General features: G+C 38.6%; 1 protein-coding gene across 1 annotated transcript in view; it reads right to left on the reverse strand.

The window, feature by feature from the left end:
- LOC143153668 (uncharacterized) overlaps window positions 1-21,899 on the reverse strand; it is a 151,690-nt gene that overhangs the window by 87,756 nt on the left and 42,035 nt on the right. Inside the window, exons 3-7 of the mRNA XM_076325087.1 lie at window positions 11,294-11,618; window positions 9,813-9,964; window positions 9,176-9,307; window positions 3,698-3,820; window positions 216-473 (exon numbers count right to left, since the gene is read on the reverse strand). Of these exons, the coding sequence (XP_076181202.1) occupies window positions 216-473; window positions 3,698-3,820; window positions 9,176-9,307; window positions 9,813-9,964; window positions 11,294-11,618 (990 nt within the window). The remainder of the gene's footprint in view (window positions 1-215; window positions 474-3,697; window positions 3,821-9,175; window positions 9,308-9,812; window positions 9,965-11,293; window positions 11,619-21,899) is intronic.

Genomic DNA, 21,899 nt, shown 5'->3' on the forward strand with positions numbered 1-21,899 from the left:
ATATAGAATATAACAGTACACCGTTATTCCACCAAAGTTGTATGTTATCGAATCCAGAATCGAACGATGTAAAGTGAGTGTACGATGTAAAGGTAAGTAACGTGTAATCGGGTTATTTTCGATACCGCGAATTACATTCCGTTTTGTGTATTAAAAAAAAAGGAACTCCACGTTTAAAGAAAACAGATTAAATTCGCTTCGGTAGTTCTTTTTACCTTGGCATGTTTTCCAATCGTCCGTCAGATAAAAGCCATCGGGACAAAGGCAAAAAGCGCTTCCAGGTGTGTTCAAACAAACATGAGAGCATCCTCCGTTGTTCGCTGCGCACTCGTCGATATCCTCGCAGGTGTGATTATCCGACGCCAATTTGTGACCGGCTATGTCGGAGCAGCTACACTCGTAGCTCCCTTCAAGATTGATACAAGTGCCTTGGCACGGGCCGTGCCCATTATTCAGGAGGCACTCGTTAACGTCTGAACGGGAACAACCAAGTAACCTTGTAAATTGCTTTCGAAATTGCACGAGAAAAGCTCGCGAGCACGTAAATACTTCGTTCGTTTAATACTTCAAATATTGTTGAGAATTCATTTACAGGCAATCGTTAGACACAAAATCTATCCGTTGGACATCTCTCCGTTACACATGTGTTTTTATACACATATTATACTATTTGTTAGATACTTAACCGCTAGATAAATATCCGTTGAATACTTATGCGTTAAATACCTATCGGTTAGATACTTATATATTTGTTGTTGGTCAACCAATGGCATTTATCGATCTGGTAAACGTATTGTATCTACATTGGTCAAATTAATTATAGATATGTGTTCATAATTTTTGCAGTGTATTATATGCAAATAAAGCTTCCAAATTAAACGTGAAGTATGGATATAATTTTCAGAAGCAATCGTATTGCTTTACTTTCCGATAGTTTTTTAGTTTAAGTCGAGACATTAACTTCGTATTGTACAGTTTATAATATGTACACGTGATCTAAATGAATGCGCAATAAGTAAGGTCACAAGTCTTTCTTTTTATTCATAATGTGCAATAACCCAGTACTGGGTCAGAGCTAATTTTCTTAATAAAGAAGAATAAGTAAATTTCTAAGATAAACGTGTTCGAATTCAAACAAGCACTTCTCGAGAACATTATACGAAGATTTTAACGAAACTAGTTGAGAAGTTCCAACAAAAATGAATCGATAGAGTGCCACGATCAGTCGGAGCGATCATTTTCGAACAGAGCAGACATATCGACGAAAAGAAAATTTAAAAATAAAGAAAATCTCTAACAAAGAATGAATCGAAAGATTTATAAATAGTCAAGAACTACAAGAACTTGTAAATAGTCAAGAACTACAAGAGGAGTCAGATAGAGGAAAGGAATTATTAGTACCAATATGTAAGTAAGAGTTTCCATTTGAAATGATTGGAAAACGAGTTACCACGTGTAAGGATAAAAGCGTAGTTGAACAAGAAAATTGTAAACCGAACTGAATCAGAAATCTCTGACCAAGTAAGAAAAAGAGATTGTTACGTCCGTATGTAAAATGAATTACGAAATGCAAGCGAATAGTAGTTACGTGTATTTAGATGCTTGATTGTTTGAACACCTGCTAAGTTTGCTTTCAATTACCCAAACATTGATTCGATTCAGTTTCAATTGAACTATTGCCTAAAATCGATAAACGTTCATCTAATCGTGCGCAATATAGTACACACTCGGTAATTCAAACTAATCCCACGATCGACAAATCTGTAATCGTCAGGAGACACGATGAATTCTCAGAAAACCGTGCTCGTTCGTTAACAAAATTCCATTCAACGAAAAGGACAAAAAAGAAACGATTTCCCGAAGTCTGTGCTCCGATGTAACGAATAGCTTCGTTTTCCCTCAAATTTTCATTTAATATTCGCTCGAACGTTTACCCAAACGAATTTATCTTTCGGTTGAAACTGTCGAAGTTCTAGATCCGATTCATTAATTATAAAAATGTACAAAATTACCCACACCGACGACTTTGTTACGAAAGTTTTCTCCGTGAAACCGCCATACTCCGAATTTAAGTTTCCGCGTATACGAATTCTCAAATTTGTTCGTCGCTAAAATTTGTTAGCTACTCGGTGCAGCCTTGACATTAATCAGTTTAGACTAGCCAGAGCACACCGTAAACGCGCCTGAATTCACAGACCGCATCAAGCGATTCGATAGCCAAGGGTTGTTTACGATGCTTGCTTTGGTTACGAACAAACCGCAGAAAACCTGGCTGTAGATTTCTCTTGCTTTAGTTGGCCATCCGTGGAAAGATAAATTCGTAAACATCGCTGCGATGGAGCGTCTTCGAGTCAGATTAATAGCGTTAAATGTGCCTACTTTTATTTTTCCTCTAAATTCTTTACGCAAACGCACGGAGGTTTCGCGAACATTTTATTAAAAGCTCGATCTCTCGGAGTTATCGTTACAATTTTCTGTAATTATTATTTTTAAACGACTGTCACAATGGACGAAGATTGAAATCATTTTCTCAGTCACAGTATAGAAACTTCGAACATTTGGTGTTACATTTTAGTAGACGAAATAATTTTTATATCGATGTAATTTTCCCACCTACAAATTTAAATCCGTTTTACCGAAACCGATATTCATCATTTAAAAACCACCTCGTCCGCGAAATATTGGGTTAAAATTATTATAATTTTAGATTCCTTAATTCGATTATCGTTCCGTGATACAGTTTCGAAGAAAAATCACTTAAAATTAAACGACAGTAACGAATGCATTATTCTTCGGATATTTTACCAGATACTCGTTCGCCTCTACGATAATGTGTCGCTTCGATTCGCGTAAAATGTTCTCGATGATAAAAAAAAAAAAAGAATTCGGTTGATTTGATCTAATTGTAAATGAAGCTTAATTTACTTTTACACCAGGATCGGAGAGCTTTTATAGAGACGGTGTTCTCAAATTCGAATAAAAATCGCGATCGATCGCGGTTTTAAAACAGAAAACGTATTATCGATCGAACTCGATATGTAAAATCTGTTTGCTCTGGAAGTGAGTGAATAGATCCTGTAAAATCAGAATTTTCAAAAACACTCGTTTCAAAAGTCGAAAGTGATTCTTTCAATCCTTGATATTCTTGCGTTAACGAATCTCTTCCAACGAGAAAATTGAATATAATCACTAGGTTGATACGTACAGAATTTTATTTAAACCGATAAGAGAAAAACTGTGTGGAAATAGAAATATAAGAAGTAAAGTACGAAGTATTCTTACGTTTACAAAAAGAGGAAATTAAATTAAGTCGAGTCGGAAATATTAAAAGAGAATGAAGTGTCTTTAGAGAGAAGTAAGGACAAAGAGAAGTCATTTCGTAAATAAATGGAGATAAAGAGCAATCAACAATTCTTCATAACTTTCCTTCATAATGGAATTTGTATTGTTTCTATTTCGAAAGTACTCGCGACTGCAATACACGTTGTTATGTAAAGAGAAACTGAAATATATTTGTCTACAATTTGATAAAAATATTATTGAACAGTATATTTCCTATCGGTAACATATTTGTACAGTTTCGTTTCGTACATCAAAACTTTGCATTCGTGTTAGTTATTCGTACAAAAAATCGATATTATACGTAACGATACGACTTTCTACGTTGATGTAAAAATAAATTAATATTGCGACTCACCCTGACACGATTTGTTATCGTTACCCAACTGAAAACCCGAACGACAGTCACAACGGAAGGAGCCGAGATCGTTATGACAAATTTCAGCGCAACCAGCTATACCCTCGTTGCACTCATCTATATCTGTAAAAATAATAAAGAAAAACTTGTCACCAAAATCATTATTTCCATTTGATCTTTGACAAATCTATGCACCCACGTATCCGGGAGGATAGTCGCTTTTCACATTTTTTCGTTAAAAATATCTTCAAACTTGCTTTTCCATCGCGTTACACCGTCAACTTAAAATTTCGCCTCTCTATATAAGACGTAAAAAACTATGCGAGCGTAACTTCGAGAATTAATTTTGGAGACGAAAAAATATGAAAATGCGACGAGAGAGATTTCTATCGGAATTTTTGTTCGTTATTTTTGCGCGCTGAATTCATCCATGAATTTACGCTCGAATGTTTTGGTACACTCTCTATACGCAACGTATAAAAATAAGAGCCAGACTCACCGTAAAACGTACAACTTGTACAGTTCTACGCTCTTCAAAACGAACCACCGACATAAAAACGCGCGATTACTTGCTTTGAAACATCAGTGAACTACAGCGCGCGAATTCCCTACGTGTTGTTTTCGACAGTATGCTATCCCAGCCCAACCCTTTTCAAGGGTTTCGAGTACGTTCCGCAACAAGTGTCGCAACAATGTAAAAGCAACTTGACGTCAACCTTTCGTCGAGTCTTCCTCGCAAATATAACAATGTTCTTCCCCAAACAGCCTTCGGTTATTTCGATACCGTGGAGTTATTCCATTCGATGTTTGTATTACGAAACGCTGTACGATAATAAACAATTCGACGGTTTATTGGCCAAGAGGGTATACCTATACAATAGCCGATTTTGAGTTAAGCGTGAAATTGGCTTAGCTTTGAAACGCTCTCACCAGTGTCAGATCGATGCATCTAATATTAATATCGTGACTAGATTATATTGCAATTATGTTGATAACAAAACGATACGATGGAATAGAATATTCTTTGTATCTTGTAATCGTACAAATAATTAACAACGAAATTGATTTCGTTTCTATCGAACGTTACTTTTTCGAAAACGAAAAAAAAAAAGGAAAATTAATAATACGTACGTATATCGAAAATATTCTGAAACCTTTCTCGAGTATCGTGGACCAAAATTAGCACGATATTTCTTTTCGAAATTAACTTTTCAATAAACTTTCGCATTTTATTTTTATCAATTCTTGGCACGCGGTCGACGCTCGAATGCTGATCGATTGTGCGACGAAAATTAAATGTACAGTAGGTCGCGATAATAATTTAAATACTCTCCAATTAAATATTACTCGATATTCTCGATAAGCTTTCAAATTTTATTTTTATCATTTTTTAACACACAGACACGAGAAATATCGAGACGACCAATGCTCGAATGCTTTTAATTGTACCATTAAAATTAAACATACAGTAAGGAGCAATAATAATATAAACACTCTCAAACTGAACGATACTCGATATTCTCGATAAGCTTTCGTATTTTATTTTTTATCATTATTTAAGACACAGGCACGAGAAATATCGAGACGATCAATTCTCGAATGCTTTTAATTGTACAATTAAAATTAAACATGCAGTAAGGTGCAATAATAATTTAAATAGTCAAATTAAATATCACTGGATATTCTCGATAAGCTTCCAAATTTTATTTTTTATCATTATTTAAGACAGGCACGAAAAATATCGAGACGACCAATGCTCGAATGCTTTTAATTGTACAATTAAAATTGAACATACAGTAAGATGCAATAATAATTGAAATACTCTCGAATTAAATATCACTGGATATTCTCCATAAGCTTTCAAATTTTATTTTTTATCATTATTTAAGACACAGGCACGAAAAATACCGAGACGACCAATGCTCGAATGCTTTTAACTTAAATACTCTCAAATTAAATATCACTGTATATTCTCGTTAGACTTTCAAATTTGATTTTTGTCATAGTTCACCACGCGCTCGCGAAGAATATCCAGGTTCGATCGATCATGCCATCGATATTCTTTGTCCTCTTCCTTTCGTTCGTTGCTCCGTAAGGCTTGCTCAGCCACGTGTAAAATAAAACCTACTCCGTTAAACGTAATCCGCGTAATCCCATTGGAAAGGTCCGCCACCCTCTTAACCCAGCCGCCGTCGTTGCATAAACGCAATGATAATTACGCGCCGGCGTTCGCGTCATCGTTTCTCGCGACTTCGCTTTTAACCAGGGTAAGATCTCGCATAACCGCGACGCGGATATAAATTATAGGTTGCAGATTAGTGTCGCGACATGGATTCCGGTCGTGAATCGAGAAAGCTTGTCTGCAGACCGGGGGCGGCGTCGGTTGCACTTGAAACACACTTCGGTTCCAGTTCGCGTTGCGGTCGTTTTCACGGAGATGCCGATACCGATTAGCATACAATGAGCCCGACACCTACATCCAGTTTCGAGCGTGCGTCTACCTGCGCCACGACGAGTGTTCGAATCGCGTGCTGCTGGTCGTCGAGTCGACTAATCGACGCCAAAGTGGGCCGTGATTTACCCACGGGAGACGAAAAGACGAAACGGACGGCTCGTGTTCACGATCGATCCTCAAATTGTAGAGTACGGTTTCGATGATTCATACCACTTTTATGCATCCGTTTAGAGTCCCGTGAGCGATTCGTTGCCGCGGTTGTCTCATCTGAAACATTGCGCGCGACTCGACCGCTCAACATTCTCACTCTTGAATTAATCGGTCCTAGAAACCGGCTCGCTGAATCAATTTCGTCAATTTATTCCGTCACAATTGTACGTATACAGTGATTCATAATTCGCGGTACAAAGTCGCGGAAATGTTATGGCTCGAATTGAGACGAAAGTCGGGAACAACGAAATTGAATTGGAAGTCTTGTTTCGGAGCAAAGTTCATTCCAAGTCGAATCGACGTGGAACTAATGGCGTTTGGATTTCAATGTAGCTACCGTGACTGTTTTTGTACACAATAGGATTTCCAGGTTTGTTAATTATCGATGCTTGTCCATTGACGCGTTCTCAATGGTAGAACTACCGATGGTGAACTTATATTATTATTTGTATGATAGTAGGTATCTTCGAAGTTGGAAGGGGGAATGGCAATTAATTTAAGCGTAACATTAGTTGTCTATTTTGATAATTGTCCACGAATATTGTGGGCAGACACCGTTAATGATTGAGTAATTTTAAAAAAAATGTCAAACGAGTCAAATTTACCCCTTTGGTAGTATTAGTGCTCACGGAAGACGCTTTAACTCTTCGAGGCACAGTTGTTAAACGTGCGAAACGATTCGATATAACCGTAACTAAAATGTACGTTGATTAAATATTTAATTATGTCTTCATTCTTCGCGGTTGATCGAAAAATATCTCACCGTGTACGTCGAGGTATTAAAATGGTTAAACATTTTTAGCGAAATTCATACCGTCAGACATTACTTAAGCGCACGCCTACACGACTTCGAATGCATTTTTCTCGAAAACAATGCCTCCGACGCAATTTCATTATACTTGATTTCATGAATTACGAACTACCTTGTAGACGATAATTGAACGAGGAAAATTAATTGCAGAATTGTTCAGAAAAATTGACACGTTTATACATCCGGTGTTTTCTTCAACGCGAGCATCTACGTAGAACGATATTGTTGCCCACGCTCGAGTACACTCGAACGATCATTGTCGTCCTTCTATAGTCTTACTTTGAAACAGTATCGGATAACACTCGCCAGCTAGTCTAATTCCAGCTATTCGCTTCTCTCCGCTCAAGCCTCGGGGTTCTTATTAAGAACTTTCTCGAGCTATACTTTGGAGTTCTATATGGGTTTTTATACCCATGCCCAATTTTTCGAAGAAAGTTCAAAAACCATTAGGACACGTTGTTTGAAATAATTCGAACCTTTACCTAGACGATAACCAAAGTCTTGTAAACTACTCGTAGATACTGCTTGAAAAAATATAAAAATTTCGAAAATTGTGGGCAATAAGAAAACAAGAACTTTCGCTTTCGAGAATCCTTCCTGTTTGAAAGTAACCCATGCCCAATTTTTCTAAAGAAATTTAATAACCATTAGGACACGTTGTTTGAAATAATTCGAACCTTTACCTAGACGATAACCAAAGTCTTGTAAACTACTCGTAGATACTACTTAAAAAAATATAAAAATTTCGAGAATTGTGGGCAATAAGAAAACAAGAACTTTCGCTTTCGAGAATCCTTCCTGTTTGAAAGTAACCCATGCCCAATTTTTCTAAAGAAATTTAATAACCATTAGGACACGTTGTTTGAAATAATTCGAACCTTTACCTAGACGATAACCAAAGTCTTGTAAACTACTCGTAGATACTACTTAAAAAAATTTTTTAATTTCGAGAATTGTGGGCAATAAAAAAACAAGAACTTTTCGCTTTCGAGAATCCTTCCTGTTTGAAAGTAACCCATGCTCAATTTTTCTAAGGAAATTTAATAACCATTAGGACACGTTGTTTGAAATAATTCGAACCTTTACCTAGACGATAACCAAAGTCTTGTAAACTACTCGTAGATACTGCTTGAAAAAATATAAAAATTTCGAGAATTGTGGACAATAAGAAAACAAGAACTTTCGTTTTCTAGAATCCTCCCCGTTTGAGAGTAACCAAATGTACGATCATTTTTTAATACGTTTACGTACGTACGGGGAAATTACTCGAAGAAAGCGAAATTTCACGATGTACGAAATCCCTATTCACTGGCTGTGCTCATTTTCTTTTTTTTTTTTTTCATCACACGTCGAATTACACGCGACTTTAGATCCCACCCCGTTCGGATTTCGACAAAGTCGTAGGAAAGAAGTATGGCGAATAACCCGCGCGAGGCGTAGATTTTCAGGGACAGGGAATCGTAAGCCTCCGTTGTGTGACCTTATCCGTCCACGCGACAAGCATAAACCGTACTGTATTTCAATTTCAGATCACGGGGATTTAACAAATCCAACGATTTACTACTCACCCCGCGCGTTACGAGTGATAGAAAAGAACAAGATTCGCCTACGATATTCGGTAACACGGTTATTTACATTTCACGTCTATCGATCGTAGCTTCGAATCGAAGAGGATAAAAATTGTAATCTTTTAATTATAAAGAAGGTTCCTAATCCGTTTGAACTCGCGGCACGATTTACGAAGAGAAAACCTGGCTCAGCTCTCGATCGCGAATAAATGTAGCAACAGTATCAAGAATTACAAAGAATAAAAATTCAACGGATCGATAGTGGCGAAACGTAGTACGGTGGATACGAATCGTTGCTCCGATTCGTCGAAACGAGATCGTATTACCACTTCTTGTTCAAATTTTTCCTCAGATAGGACGCACACGCTTTACAGCGGATAGTCGATCGCAAACAATACTCACGATTGCGCTCTCGGAAATGAAACATACGTTACCTCTGCAGGAAGGTCCTTTGGCGCGAAATCCATGGAAACACGAGCACTCTACACCCGTCGGAGTGTCTTCGCATTTATGCTCGCAGCCTCCTCTGTCCAGATTGCAACGTTTCAAGTTATCGAGCGCCGATTCTGGAACAAAAACCCGATCAATTTTTCGCTTTACAGATTAATCGATTTACCATCTTCGTGATATTCGACCGAGTGAAACCTGTACCCATTTAATCTTATTCCATCGACACTGGTGCAACAATTGCGCTCTGATTTTTGACACGAATGTAAAGATTTCTTCGAAACAATTCAAACCGTTGTGAAATTAAAAGATTATTGTATTTTAGACTCGTAAATTCGTTTATGGATCACAATGTTTAAAAATACTCTTGACAAATCTTATTAATATAAGATATAGAGATACAGAGTAGTTGTGTTATTTATATTTAGAGATAATTTATTTCAAAATACGAGAGTTCTATGGTCAACGTCAAAATTATATATGAAGAGAATTTATTTTTAAAGACTCTTCGCATCTCTAAAGTCTCAATTTCGAGCAACACGCTCGTTACTACGAAGTAATATTTTTTAGTTGCTTCGAGGGAATATTTCTACGAATATGATGTTTCTATTTTGCGACACTTGCCTCCCGCCTTTTTGCAACGCGGAAGAGCGCCTAACCAAGTACCATCGCTGCAGAACAGTCGATCCGCCATCGAGTCTTCGAAATAGAAATCCAACTTGCACTCGTAAACCGCAACGAGATATCGATTGTACGGTGGCAGTATGTTTTTCCTCCTGTAAAAATACGCGGAAAAATATACATTCGTTACTGTTTTTATAGGGGAAATTTTATTCGTTAATTTTATTACCCCGGTACCATTCGTGATTATTCGACCGGTTTACGTGTCGGGAAACATAAATATATTTATTCATTAGTTTGTATTCGTCAACCTTACCCGAATCACAGCTTGGGTTACAAATAAAATTGAATTTTACTATATCCATTGATAACATCCCGAGTAAAACGTACCAAACTAAATATTACGACTGGTAAAAAGATATCGAGCAATCTTTGAATTTAAATTTTTATTCGAATCACGAATGGTACACAACAATGTTTACTACTTGGAATGTAGCATTGGATTTGGACATGTATTCCTGATATGAAAATCAATCAAGATTGCAATTATTAATGAGGTACCAGATACTTTGAATTTAAATTTTTATTCGAATCACGTATGGTAAACAACAATGTGTACTACTTGGAATGTAGCATTGGATTTGGACATGTATTCCTGATATGAAAATCAATCAAGATTGCAATTATTAATAAGGTAACAGATACGTTCAAAAATCCATAATAGTAAAAATCGATACGTCCTCCGGAATAACATCTCTGAATAAATTTTATAAAAAATCGCTCCACTTTATATTCCAGTAACACGATCATACACGAAGACGAAATCATCTTCCGATAATAAAGCTAATAATTGAACGAGAATCCCAACAATTGATGCGAATTTTGCACGATCTTCGGGGACACTAACGAAAGATACGAACCACTTGAAAATCGAACCGATCGACTCAACTTTTTATAAAAAGATCACGACTTCGGATACACTGACAAGAGCATCGTTTACCATCGATCTTCGCTACATTTCACAAAATTGATCAAATTTGACACGCGAACGGTTCGTGGAATAATTCCAAAACAAATGTCCTGTAAGTCGATAAAATTTAATCGATTCGAATCGGCTCTAGATTCGTCGGTAATCGAAAGAGTACGATTCGGTACCGCGATGGAAGAGCGATACTCTTCGAATTACAAACACGCGAGCGTATTTTCACGTACATTTCACAAAATTGATCAAATTTGACTCGCGAACGGTTCGTGGAATAATTCCAAAAGAAATGTCCTGTAAGTCGATAAAATTTCATCGATTGAAATCGGCTCTAGATTCGTCGGTAATCGAAAGAGTACGATTCGGTACAGCGATCGAGGAGCGATACTCTTCCAATTGCAAACGTATTTTATATTACAACGTATTTTCATTTTTCCGAGCGGAGAGGGGGCAACCTATTTCTCCGTTTTACGGAAAGTACTATTTTTAGGGAGATACGAACCTGGCATACTTGGCAGGATTGGCGTTCTCCACCTTAGGGGCTTTCGCAAATCCTTTCTTGCCAGCTTTCATGAAGCAGCTCAGATCCAGCCTCGACATTATTGTTTCATTTAAGGCAGCGACTGCTGACGCCGGGGGCGCCCCGGACAGAGACTTCTCAGCGATTTGCTTCCGCTTCTTCTCCTTTGCTTTCCTGCGTTTCTTCAGTTCGCCGATTCTCTTACGCGCCCTGACCCGGTCCCTCGCCACTTTTTCCTCGAGCGGCGTCGTCGAAATTGGATCATCGCCGAGGTAAAGATCGTTGCGGAAGTGCCAGAATCTGTTGTCTGCACCGTGTACAGAATTGCGGTGGAAATGACAGAAACGAAGAGGGTAATTCTTCGAATAAACCCGGCGCAATTCAAGTAACAAGAAACCGGGGCTAGACGTCTAGCGAAGCGTATGCGTGAAACGAGCGGCGGTGCGGTTGGAAAAAAAATTTAGAATTTATAGAGGTAAGAAAACGCTGAGTTGCGGTGCAAATGGCAGAAATGAAGCGGGCAATCCTTCGAATTAACCGGGGCCAGTTTAAGTAGCAAGAAACCGGCCAGCTGCCTAACGACCGATGTAAATTATAACATCCAACGTACTGACCGAAAATTTCAATTTACAAGCCCCGATGAAGCGTAGAAAGAAGCGTAATTGGTTCATTTGCTCAATTTCTATTCCGATATGTTACGACGAAAGCTACGAGCATTTATTATTTCGTGCGAATTATAACTAGGGAACACATGGTAGATTTTCAAAATTGGACCTTTTTACTTATCTTGTACGATTTACGATCTATTATTTCACGATATTCGAGCGATGGATATTAACCCTTTGAACTCGAGAGGAGACCCTCGATCACCGCTCGATTTAGTGTACTTCCTTCAATTCGGGGAAATTTCGTGACTTGAAATTCAAATTGGAAATTAGGTATCACACTCTTTTAAGATGTAAACACATGTATGTCAAGTATTGAAATAAAAATATTCCATTCCGTATTAATTTTGCGATTTAAAAGGTTTCATCGAGACGCCAGTTTCAGGTAGCAAAAACGCTTCGAGTGCAAAGGATTAATTATTCGTTAATCGTAAGTATGTTCGTTCTCGTGACGATTCATGCAGTCTGGAGAGAAGGATCGTTCAGTGTTATAGAGAATACAGTGAATGAGAAGAACGTGGACACCGTCGAGTAATTTTTGCGTAGTCGAAAGCCGTACGTAGACCGACCGAGGCGTCTGACCCAATACGGCTCGCGTTCCTTTCAGGACTGATCTTTCTTTCTCCTACATATACGTCATCTTCTTGTGCAATTTAATTCTTTTTATATTTCTCCTGTGTATACGTTACCTTCTTGTATAATTTAATTTTATGTATATTTCGAGCCACGAACAATTTTGCTTCTGTACAGTGAACAAGGCTCGAATTGAAGATCGAAACGTCGAATCGAAACAAATAATACCTAGATTATATTTTTTATCATTTTTGTAAAGAAACTCAAACGTTCAACGAATATCGTAAATGGTAGAGAAACGTATCTTCTCGGCCACATCGTACCGAGCCGATCCGTGTAATTTACTTTTCGAAACAATAATTATTTTAGACGATACTTCGAGCCACGATACGCGAACCACCGTATATACGCGCAACCATGGCCACGAGTACAATGAAACTCGCAAATCCGTGCACACGGACCATAATCCATTAACGAGTCCGTAAGTGGTTTTAAAATCGGAAGATCGATATTTTCCAGAGATACCATCGATGTACAAAATCGCGTTACGATAGAAACAATTACACGAATACGCGTTCCGCGTAAATTACATTCGCGGTGGGTAATCCATCGAAGATAATGACAAATAACAATCCCGTTGAGCGAAGGTAAACACGAGCCAAGGAATTCCTCGATTTACGCGCGATGATGGAGCAAAAAGTGGCGCGCGCGTAAAATACGAGGCACGGACGACGAGAGTTAAAAAGCAAATCCAAGGAACGAGACAAATTATGGACGACGTGGATACTGTTGATCGATGCTCGGTGTCCGCGCATTAACGCACCCATTTCACTGCGCTCGCGCTCGCGTGAAAATAATAAAATAAATCCGTCGATGGGCGTTTCTCCGTCCGAAAAAGCACGAATTACGTTCGCGTAACCGTGTGCGTCGAAATTGAATCGCGTGCAACGCGACACCGTGTTCCGTATATCACGGGCGGTATTACGATCGTTAACGCGGTAACGAGCGTCATCGCTTAAATTCAGCATAGGGCCGTGCACACGAGATTCCAGACGCGCGACGTACGTACATACGTACACGCATTACCGTGTTAATATTGTTTACCGCAGGGACAACCGAGACAGCCGGTGAATCGCGACGATACGTCGAGCGAGAGAACCCGGGACGCGCGTTACTGTTATTTGAACGTACGTGCGTTTTCGACGCGGAAAGCCTTAACTTTAACACCGGAATATCAGGGATCCGTTCGTGACGAGAACTCGGTCCTAAGCGTACCCCAAATGCAGCCGCGTGCACGGTGAAATCTACTCGATACGTTTCATTTCCGTGCGCAGAGTCTGCAATAATAACGCGACAAGCCGCGAGACTACGCGTTTGCAAGCACCATTGACCCGATCGTGCATCAACACTTTCGATGATTTCGTTTCTTACGCGTGTCGCGATTAATATTCCAAGAGGTTGTTCGATAAGTTTCGTCGATCGATAAAACTTATCGAACTAGGTTCTTCCATTTGCATTTCCAAATATTAGCTTGGTCGATAAGTTTTGTCGTTCGATGAAACTTATCGAACAGTATTGGGTGGTTCGATAAGTTTCGTCGTTCGATAAAACTTATTGAACAGTACTAGGTTGTTCAATAAGATTTCGTTTCTTACTTATTGAACTAGGATGTACCATTTGCATCTCCAAATATTAGCTTGTTCGATAAGTTTTGTCGTTCGATGAAACTTATCGAACAGTATTGGGTGGTTCGATAAGTTTTGTCGTTCAATACTTATTGAACAGTATTGGGTGGTTCGATAAGTTTCGTCGTTCGATAAAGCTTATCGAACTAGGTTCTTCCATTTGCATCTCCAAATATTAGCTTGGTCGATAAGTTTTGTCGTTCGATGAAACTTATCGAACAGTATTGGGTGGTTCGATAAGTTTCGTCGTTCGATAAAACTTATTGAACAGTACTAGGTTGTTCAATAAGATTTCGTTTCTTACTTATTGAACTAGGATGTACCATTTGCATCTCCAAATATTAGCTTGTTCGATAAGTTTTGTCGTTCAATACTTATTAAACAGTATTGGGTGGTTCGATAAGTTTCGTCGTTCGATAAAACTTATCGAACTAGGTTCTTCCATTTGCATCTCCAAATATTAGCTTGTTCGATAAGTTTTGTCGTTCGATGAAACTTATCGAACAGTATTGGGTGGTTCGATAAGTTTCGTCGTTCGATAAAACTTATTGAACAGTCCTAGGTTGTTCAATAAGATTTCGTTTCTTACGCGTGTCGCGATTAATCTTCCAAGAGGTTGTTCAATAATTTTCGTCGTTGTTCAATAAGGTTCAACTAGGTTCTTCGATAAGTTTTATCGAACGACGAAACTTATCGAACCACCCAATACTGTTCGATAAGTTTTATCGAACGACAAAACTTATCGAACAACCTAATATTTGCAGATGCAAATGGAATACGCGAGAATAATTTTTCTCTAGTCTTGGGAATTTTTAAGCTTTTGACCGCGAATTCGAGCTTCTTGTGACTACCGACGCGAAGAAAGATTCGGTGCCACGTACACTGTCACTTGTACACAGATGTTGAATTTGAATATTTGTATCGTGATTCGGATCAAGAAATAACATCGAGCCAGAGTGTTCCACGAAGCATTTCATTTTTAAATCGGGTAAATCAAAGAGAAAAACAAAGTGACCGGTTTCACGGTAGAAAAGGTATGGAATTAAAAAATTCGAGTGGAATTACAGAGACCACCTCGTACGAATTATTCAGATACAACTGTATATTTACATCGCGGTGTAAATACGAATATGTACCGAAGATACCTTTATTATAGTAAATATAATACGGTGGATAATAATGTAGTGTACGATTGTGCAAGAAAGTAAAATGTTGTACGTAACAACAGCGTTGTACGTAATAAACAGTGCGATCGAAAACAGAGAATTTAAGAATGCGATTTATGGCGATTTGAAAGTTACCTTGGAATTAAGAAGAATCCATACTACGTTTGTTCGAGGTACGAAAATGTACACGATAGCTGGACAATTCTTTTCTAGGTATAATTTCGTATTACACGTGACAATGATCGTTTTCGTTTCCGTGTACATAATTTTCGAATCGAGTATCTCGACGTGGATCGTGCGCTTTCGTCGCATCGTAATCGACTGTATCGTTCCTTCGATCGAAAAGGCAACGACAAAGGCAGGGCAATGACTTCGTGCTTGCGGGTGCCTTGACTCATTCGAGGTGGACGATATTCTGACCGCGATCACCGGGATCGATAATACACAGTCGAGTGACTCCGTCGAACGTGAAACCACCCGCGGATATTTTTTCATTTAATCACCCGTTGGCTTCGTGGGAAAAATTTCGCAGAAATGAAATGGATGCATCAAAGTGAAAGAAGACGAACGCATCGATCGGGACAAAAATGTGAAGAACCCGGCACCGTGGATTCGACCGTAAATGTAATCCGATTCGGTCATCGTAAAATACGAGACGAAGTAATTCATTGAAACGTCATTCGACGGAGTGATTAATTTCTGCAAAATGTAAACCACCGGTTGTACCATCCGGTACAATTTACCAGAAGCGAGATGATCCGGGTATATAGTATTCGTTGAAAACATCGGTATCTAAAAACACCTGTAGATAGACGACACATCGATACACCTACGTGTACCAAAAACTATTATTTCACACCGTGTGTTCTATCTTCGATCGTACTTTGTCTCGCGATCGGTTCTCGTAAGTCGATTTTAAAATAGACTGAAACTATAAAGAGTCTATTTGTAGCTCTAACTACTGTTGAACTATTATCCACGAATCGGACGATAAAAGACGCGATCAATTAAACGAGCAAACCGTCGAACGAATTGCAATTAAACGAAACAAATTTTCATCCGTTTCGACGGAAAATTCTTAATCCGCTACACTAGTCGAATTCTAAAACACACCGACGAATCGATAAACGAGTAAATTCGTGATCCGCTTTTGTGCGAAACGGGAGCGGATTTACCCGATCCGTGATAATATCGGGGAATAAACTTTTCGCCAAGTAACAATTTCAATGGAACGAAAACAAGACATTCGTCCCGTTGCTCTAATAGCGCAACAATTTACCGAATACACTCCCTGGTCGTTCTCGGTGCCCGCGCGAATTATATTTTCACAATGGATTAATAGATCTCGCTGTCGAGATTGCTCCGGCTATAAATCACGATCGACGATCTAATTGTCCGATCGTTTGTCAGGAATTCAATGTCACGTGTCGATGGTCGTAAGAGCCGCCTTGAATTGACTCGCAATCGATACGTCGTTCGAGCAATGGAAATTGTCGCAGGCCACTGATCCAATTCGTGCCCCACGTCCCGCCGTTTCGAAAGTTTCTTCGTTTCGAAGATAATGGCGCCATTACCGTGTACGTCCACACGCCTCGACGTCATTGGCAACGATTAATCGCGACGAATCGTCTCGCGTTTCGACGACACACCGGAACGGAGATTCCAGTCACTTTTCTCGTTAAAATTACGCGAATAATCCTGCGTATCATCGAATGAACGATCATCGCGGAACAAACTGGCCCGAATGATTAATCGTATCAATTACGATCGTACAGGCTGATTCGAGAAACGGGGCTTTGAAAATTTACGTATAAATTTACGCGTATATTTTATTTATATTTTTGGATAATGTGTATTTACCCGAAGAAAGAATTTACCCTAAAATTTCTACGAATTGATCGGAGAAAGTTACGCTGAACAAGTTACTGTGAAAATATTGTAAAATTGATGTCGAGTGACTTGGACGTATCGAAATCGAAGCTGAAATTAAACCGATTAATTTGAAAAAATTTCGATAAATTAATCAAGAGTTGTTTAACGTAGAAACTCGAAACGTCGTTTTCTAATTAATCCTAGATCTATTTCTGCAATTCACGTTTGTTCTAACATACCGAAAAGAATGGAATACTTCTTCTATGTTTGTGCATACTCAATTTGCAACTTGGAATGAAATAAAAAGTATACTGTTAATTTCTAAAATGAAGATACTTTGGATAAACGAGACGCTCTTTGTCGAATAAGTAGTTTACTTATCGATCTTCGAAGAAATATGTATTAATACTTTACAAAAGTGAGATAATAGTAAATACACGATTAGAAGATATAATGCAGAAGAGAGAAATTGAAGAAACTTTCAGGCAAGTAAAGATTAAAATTGCGCGTATATATGTTTCTTGCCAGCCACTTCAAATTGTAGCAGAAATTACACTGAAATTTTTAAATTGACACAACAGCTGGCAACTTTTGATACAATAAAAGCACAGCTAAATATAATACCAACCGTTCAAACCGCTACATGTCCATCAATTTTTTATATTCGGTTCTCCACGGTTAGACAATCGATAATCTCCAAGTAACAATTAACGATAAGGAAAATTGGCATTGACTAATGTCCAGTTTACGAATTTATCGAAGAAAGATACGCTAAACAAGGTACTGTGAAAATATCGTAAAATTAAAGTCGAGCAACTTGGACACATCAAAATCGAAGCTGAAATTGAACCGACTAATTTTACGAAACTTTGATAAATTAAATCAGAGATACGAAGGAATGTAGCGTAAGAAGATGACCCGTCTAAAATCGATAAATATCTTTCGAATATATTTTTCTGTAACCTCTTTATTTAAAGAAACGCAGAAACGTACGAAACGATTCGATACTCGAACGATTACGAAGAAACTATTTCGATAAGTTTAATTACTCTTCTCTTAGTTCAAACTCGTTTAAAAATTTCAATACTACACCATCAGAAATCGACTAAAAATATTTCTTGTATACACTTTCCAATAAAACCGTCACTATTATTACATTACTTTCGTTATTATCGTTATCCGTTGGAACAAACGACATAATCGCGACATCTTTACTTTCTCGTTTATATTATTTACGTACGTAAAGTAAATAAGTGTGTGTATCTATGCATGTTTACTAGTTTACCTTGTCGAGAACATTTTTGTCGACAGGTCACTTCTGTGTTGTAAATCGGGCGAACATCTTCTCAAGAATATAAATATAAAATATAAACGAATAGCGATAAACCGCTGTTGAATTATTTAAAACCCAACATTATCAAATCACCCTGTACAGATTCAGAAAACACCAAATTTTTCGCACGTACGCGTTTTCTACTTACTAGTCAATTATCCTATTACAAAGTTGAACGAAGCTTTATTAGAAACGACCCTATGAAACGAATCGTGTCTCGATTATATTCGACGATTGCATCGTTCAAAAATGTCTCTTACGTATCCATTAACACTAGAACTACCATCGATAGATTTTGGTACATTAAACTGTTCCTCGTACATATCTTAGAAAAATCGATGCTCGAGGAAGAAGAGGAACTTATGAAATTGATTGTATCTACAGAATTGAAAAAGTCGTAACATGTTTGAAAAAATTCCATACACTGTGTAATTTGAAGTAAATTTCTTTTTAAAAGTAGTCGAAACCTGTTATTGTTACTGGTTGGTGAATCTAGCGTTAATATCCGTGAGCTGCAAAGTGCGAGCTTCGATCTCGAGCAAAACGTTACGGACTACTCGGTGGAACTTTCGAGGGGGAAAAAAAAAACCACCCACCTTAATTATCTACCCTATATATAGACACGTGGTCACGAGACTGGATCTTGACCGCGCATAATGCAACCGTGCTTCCTAGCCAGGGTTGGGCCCACACGAGCCAATGCGTCTGGTTTACACCCAGGCACGCGCATGCACACCATAGGAACGATCCGCTGCAGTCCGCAGGTATTTTACGCGGCTGCTTTTTTTTATTGCGGTGCCTTTAATTCGTCGTTGAATGCGTCGATTCGGCAACGATAACGAGCACACGCGTGGGCGCGGAAGCTGATAGACTACTACGGATCCGGATCGAGCTGATTCGACGAAAAAGGATGATTTGTTTCGCGTTAAATTGCTGGCCGAGCTGACTGCATAAAATTATCCGTTTTAGAACCGCCATCGGCAACACGGAAAATAAAACATAAAGGAGACTTGAACGGCCACGTTTCGTTGAATACATCAATGTTTCGATACGAGCGAACCCTATTCACCGACGTTTAAACAAAAGAGTTTTTCGTTTAAAAGCATCTGATCGTCGATTTTAATTGACGGTGGTACGAATAAAATTCCATCGGGTCGACGTGTCGATGAATTTTTCAATAAATGTTACGCGAAGAGACGGATAAAAGCAACAACCACGTACATCGGAATGTGTAATGTTACATTAAATTTTACTTTTAATCCAACACCGTACACGGTTGTTACTTTTACCGTTTCGATGTATTCAATTTATCGAGAAATTCGAGCGCAACGTTCCGGTCAATTTTATTTAAGTCTGTTGTAGAAAATGAACGCTCGGCTCCCGGAAATTAACGATTACATCGTTCGATTGATTTTGTTTCGTATTCAAACGTTCGATGGTCTTTTAGCCCCGCGTTCGTTGTTCGTGTTGATCAATGTTAGATACGAGCGAGATACTTTTGCTTGAATCGCATCGAAGAGGGCCTATTATTCAAATCGATACGTTCACGCGTGGAATACGCTGTGCTTTCTAAAGCCACGTTCTTCGTTTATTTCTTAAATATGGCAAGCAACGCATACCGTACGAAAAACGGAGTATCATCTCACGGAATATGACTTTTCAAAATTACGATTTGTTAGACGATCACAAAGCATCCGAATCCATTTCAATTAGTAATTTATATAACAATATATTACAGAAACAATGTGTCGTTTTTCTTCGGTTATAAAAGCCCACTTTTCGTTCAGTTATTTCAATATTTCGGCCGTTTGTTAACTCTTTCGCGGAAACCATACAATAAAACTATATCAAATCGTATAATATAATAAATACAATCTAAAAGAAAAACAATGAAAAAACTTGTTAAGGTATCTTCGCTCAATGTATCTTCCCTTTTCAAAAATAACAACGTCGAACGTGAACCTGAATAATTGGTTGTATCGAAAGAAGCGACATGCTGTTGCAAAGGAATACAATTGCATTCCATACGATAGCTAAAGGGCCTTTTTTTTTTAATTTCTCATCTTTCATGCTCGTCGTTTGTTTCCGTCGTTGAAGTTAACATCATCGAGCGTGGCTTTGTAAATTAATTCTCGTCGAGGTTACGATTTGATAAACGAAAGTTTCGAAATTCTCGATATTTTCGACGAGCGCTCCATTGTTGTTTATCATTCCGTTATTATCGTTCGTCGTGGTATTTCGTCGTGCAACTGAACATCCTTCCGTATGTTCTGCCATTTCGCGATACGAACCGCTGATTCGCGAGCAGTGCCAACACAAGGAAAGAGATTAACTAGCGAGATGATCGCCGGCCGAGCGATATTGCTGCGGCCGACTGTACCCTCCGCACGATATACGATATCCGTGCTCTTATCTCGATCGCGGCAAATTCGAGGTATGCTGTGCCACTGAATTTCGTGCCCCTGAAGCACGCCGAATGGAACAAGGAGCAACGCGTTCGGGAGGGCACGTTCCTTAACCGCTACTCGACAAATTTCCAAACCACTCCAAGAACGTTCCGGAGTTCTCCACGCGACCCTGAGATATTTCTGGCTTCGTCCATCGAATCGATCGCGAACGCCCGGTGTCTTCGAGGATTTATATTTCATTTTTGTCCCATTCTACGTTTAAGAAGAAAAGAAACTGTAAATACCGGAATATTTACTCATCGAACACTTGTTGCGCAAACAGCAACGTTTGTCCAAGTTCGAAGTACGCGCGAATATGTACCGCTTCTGTGCGCGTAGAATCGTTAAATTTTCTGTTTTTTATTTTTTTATTCCGTTCGTGAAACGTCTTAAAAATATTTCTGAGTTCGATCGTCGAATCGATCGCGAACGTCCGGTGTCTTCGACGATTTATATTCCATTTTTGTCCCATTCTACGTTTAAGAAGAAAAGAAACTGTAAATACCGGAATATTTACTCATCGAACACTTGTTGCGCAAACAGCAACGTTTGCCCAAGTTCGAAGCACGCGCGAATATGTACCGCTTCTGTGCGCGTAGAATCGTTAAATTTTCTGTTTTTTTATTTTTTTATTCCGTTCGTGAAACGTCTTAAAAATATTTCTGAGTTCGATCGTCGAATCGATCGCGAACGGCCGGTGTCTTCGAGGATTTATATTTCATTTTTGTCCCATTCTACGTTTAAGAAGAAAAGAAACTGTAAATACGGGAATATTTACTCATCGAGCACTTGTTGCGCAAACAGCAACGTTTGCCCAAGTTCGAAGTACGCGCGAATATGTACCGCT

This window comes from Ptiloglossa arizonensis, chromosome 13 (genome assembly GCF_051014685.1).
Source record: "Ptiloglossa arizonensis isolate GNS036 chromosome 13, iyPtiAriz1_principal, whole genome shotgun sequence".
Classification (NCBI taxonomy): Eukaryota; Metazoa; Arthropoda; class Insecta; order Hymenoptera; family Colletidae; genus Ptiloglossa; species Ptiloglossa arizonensis.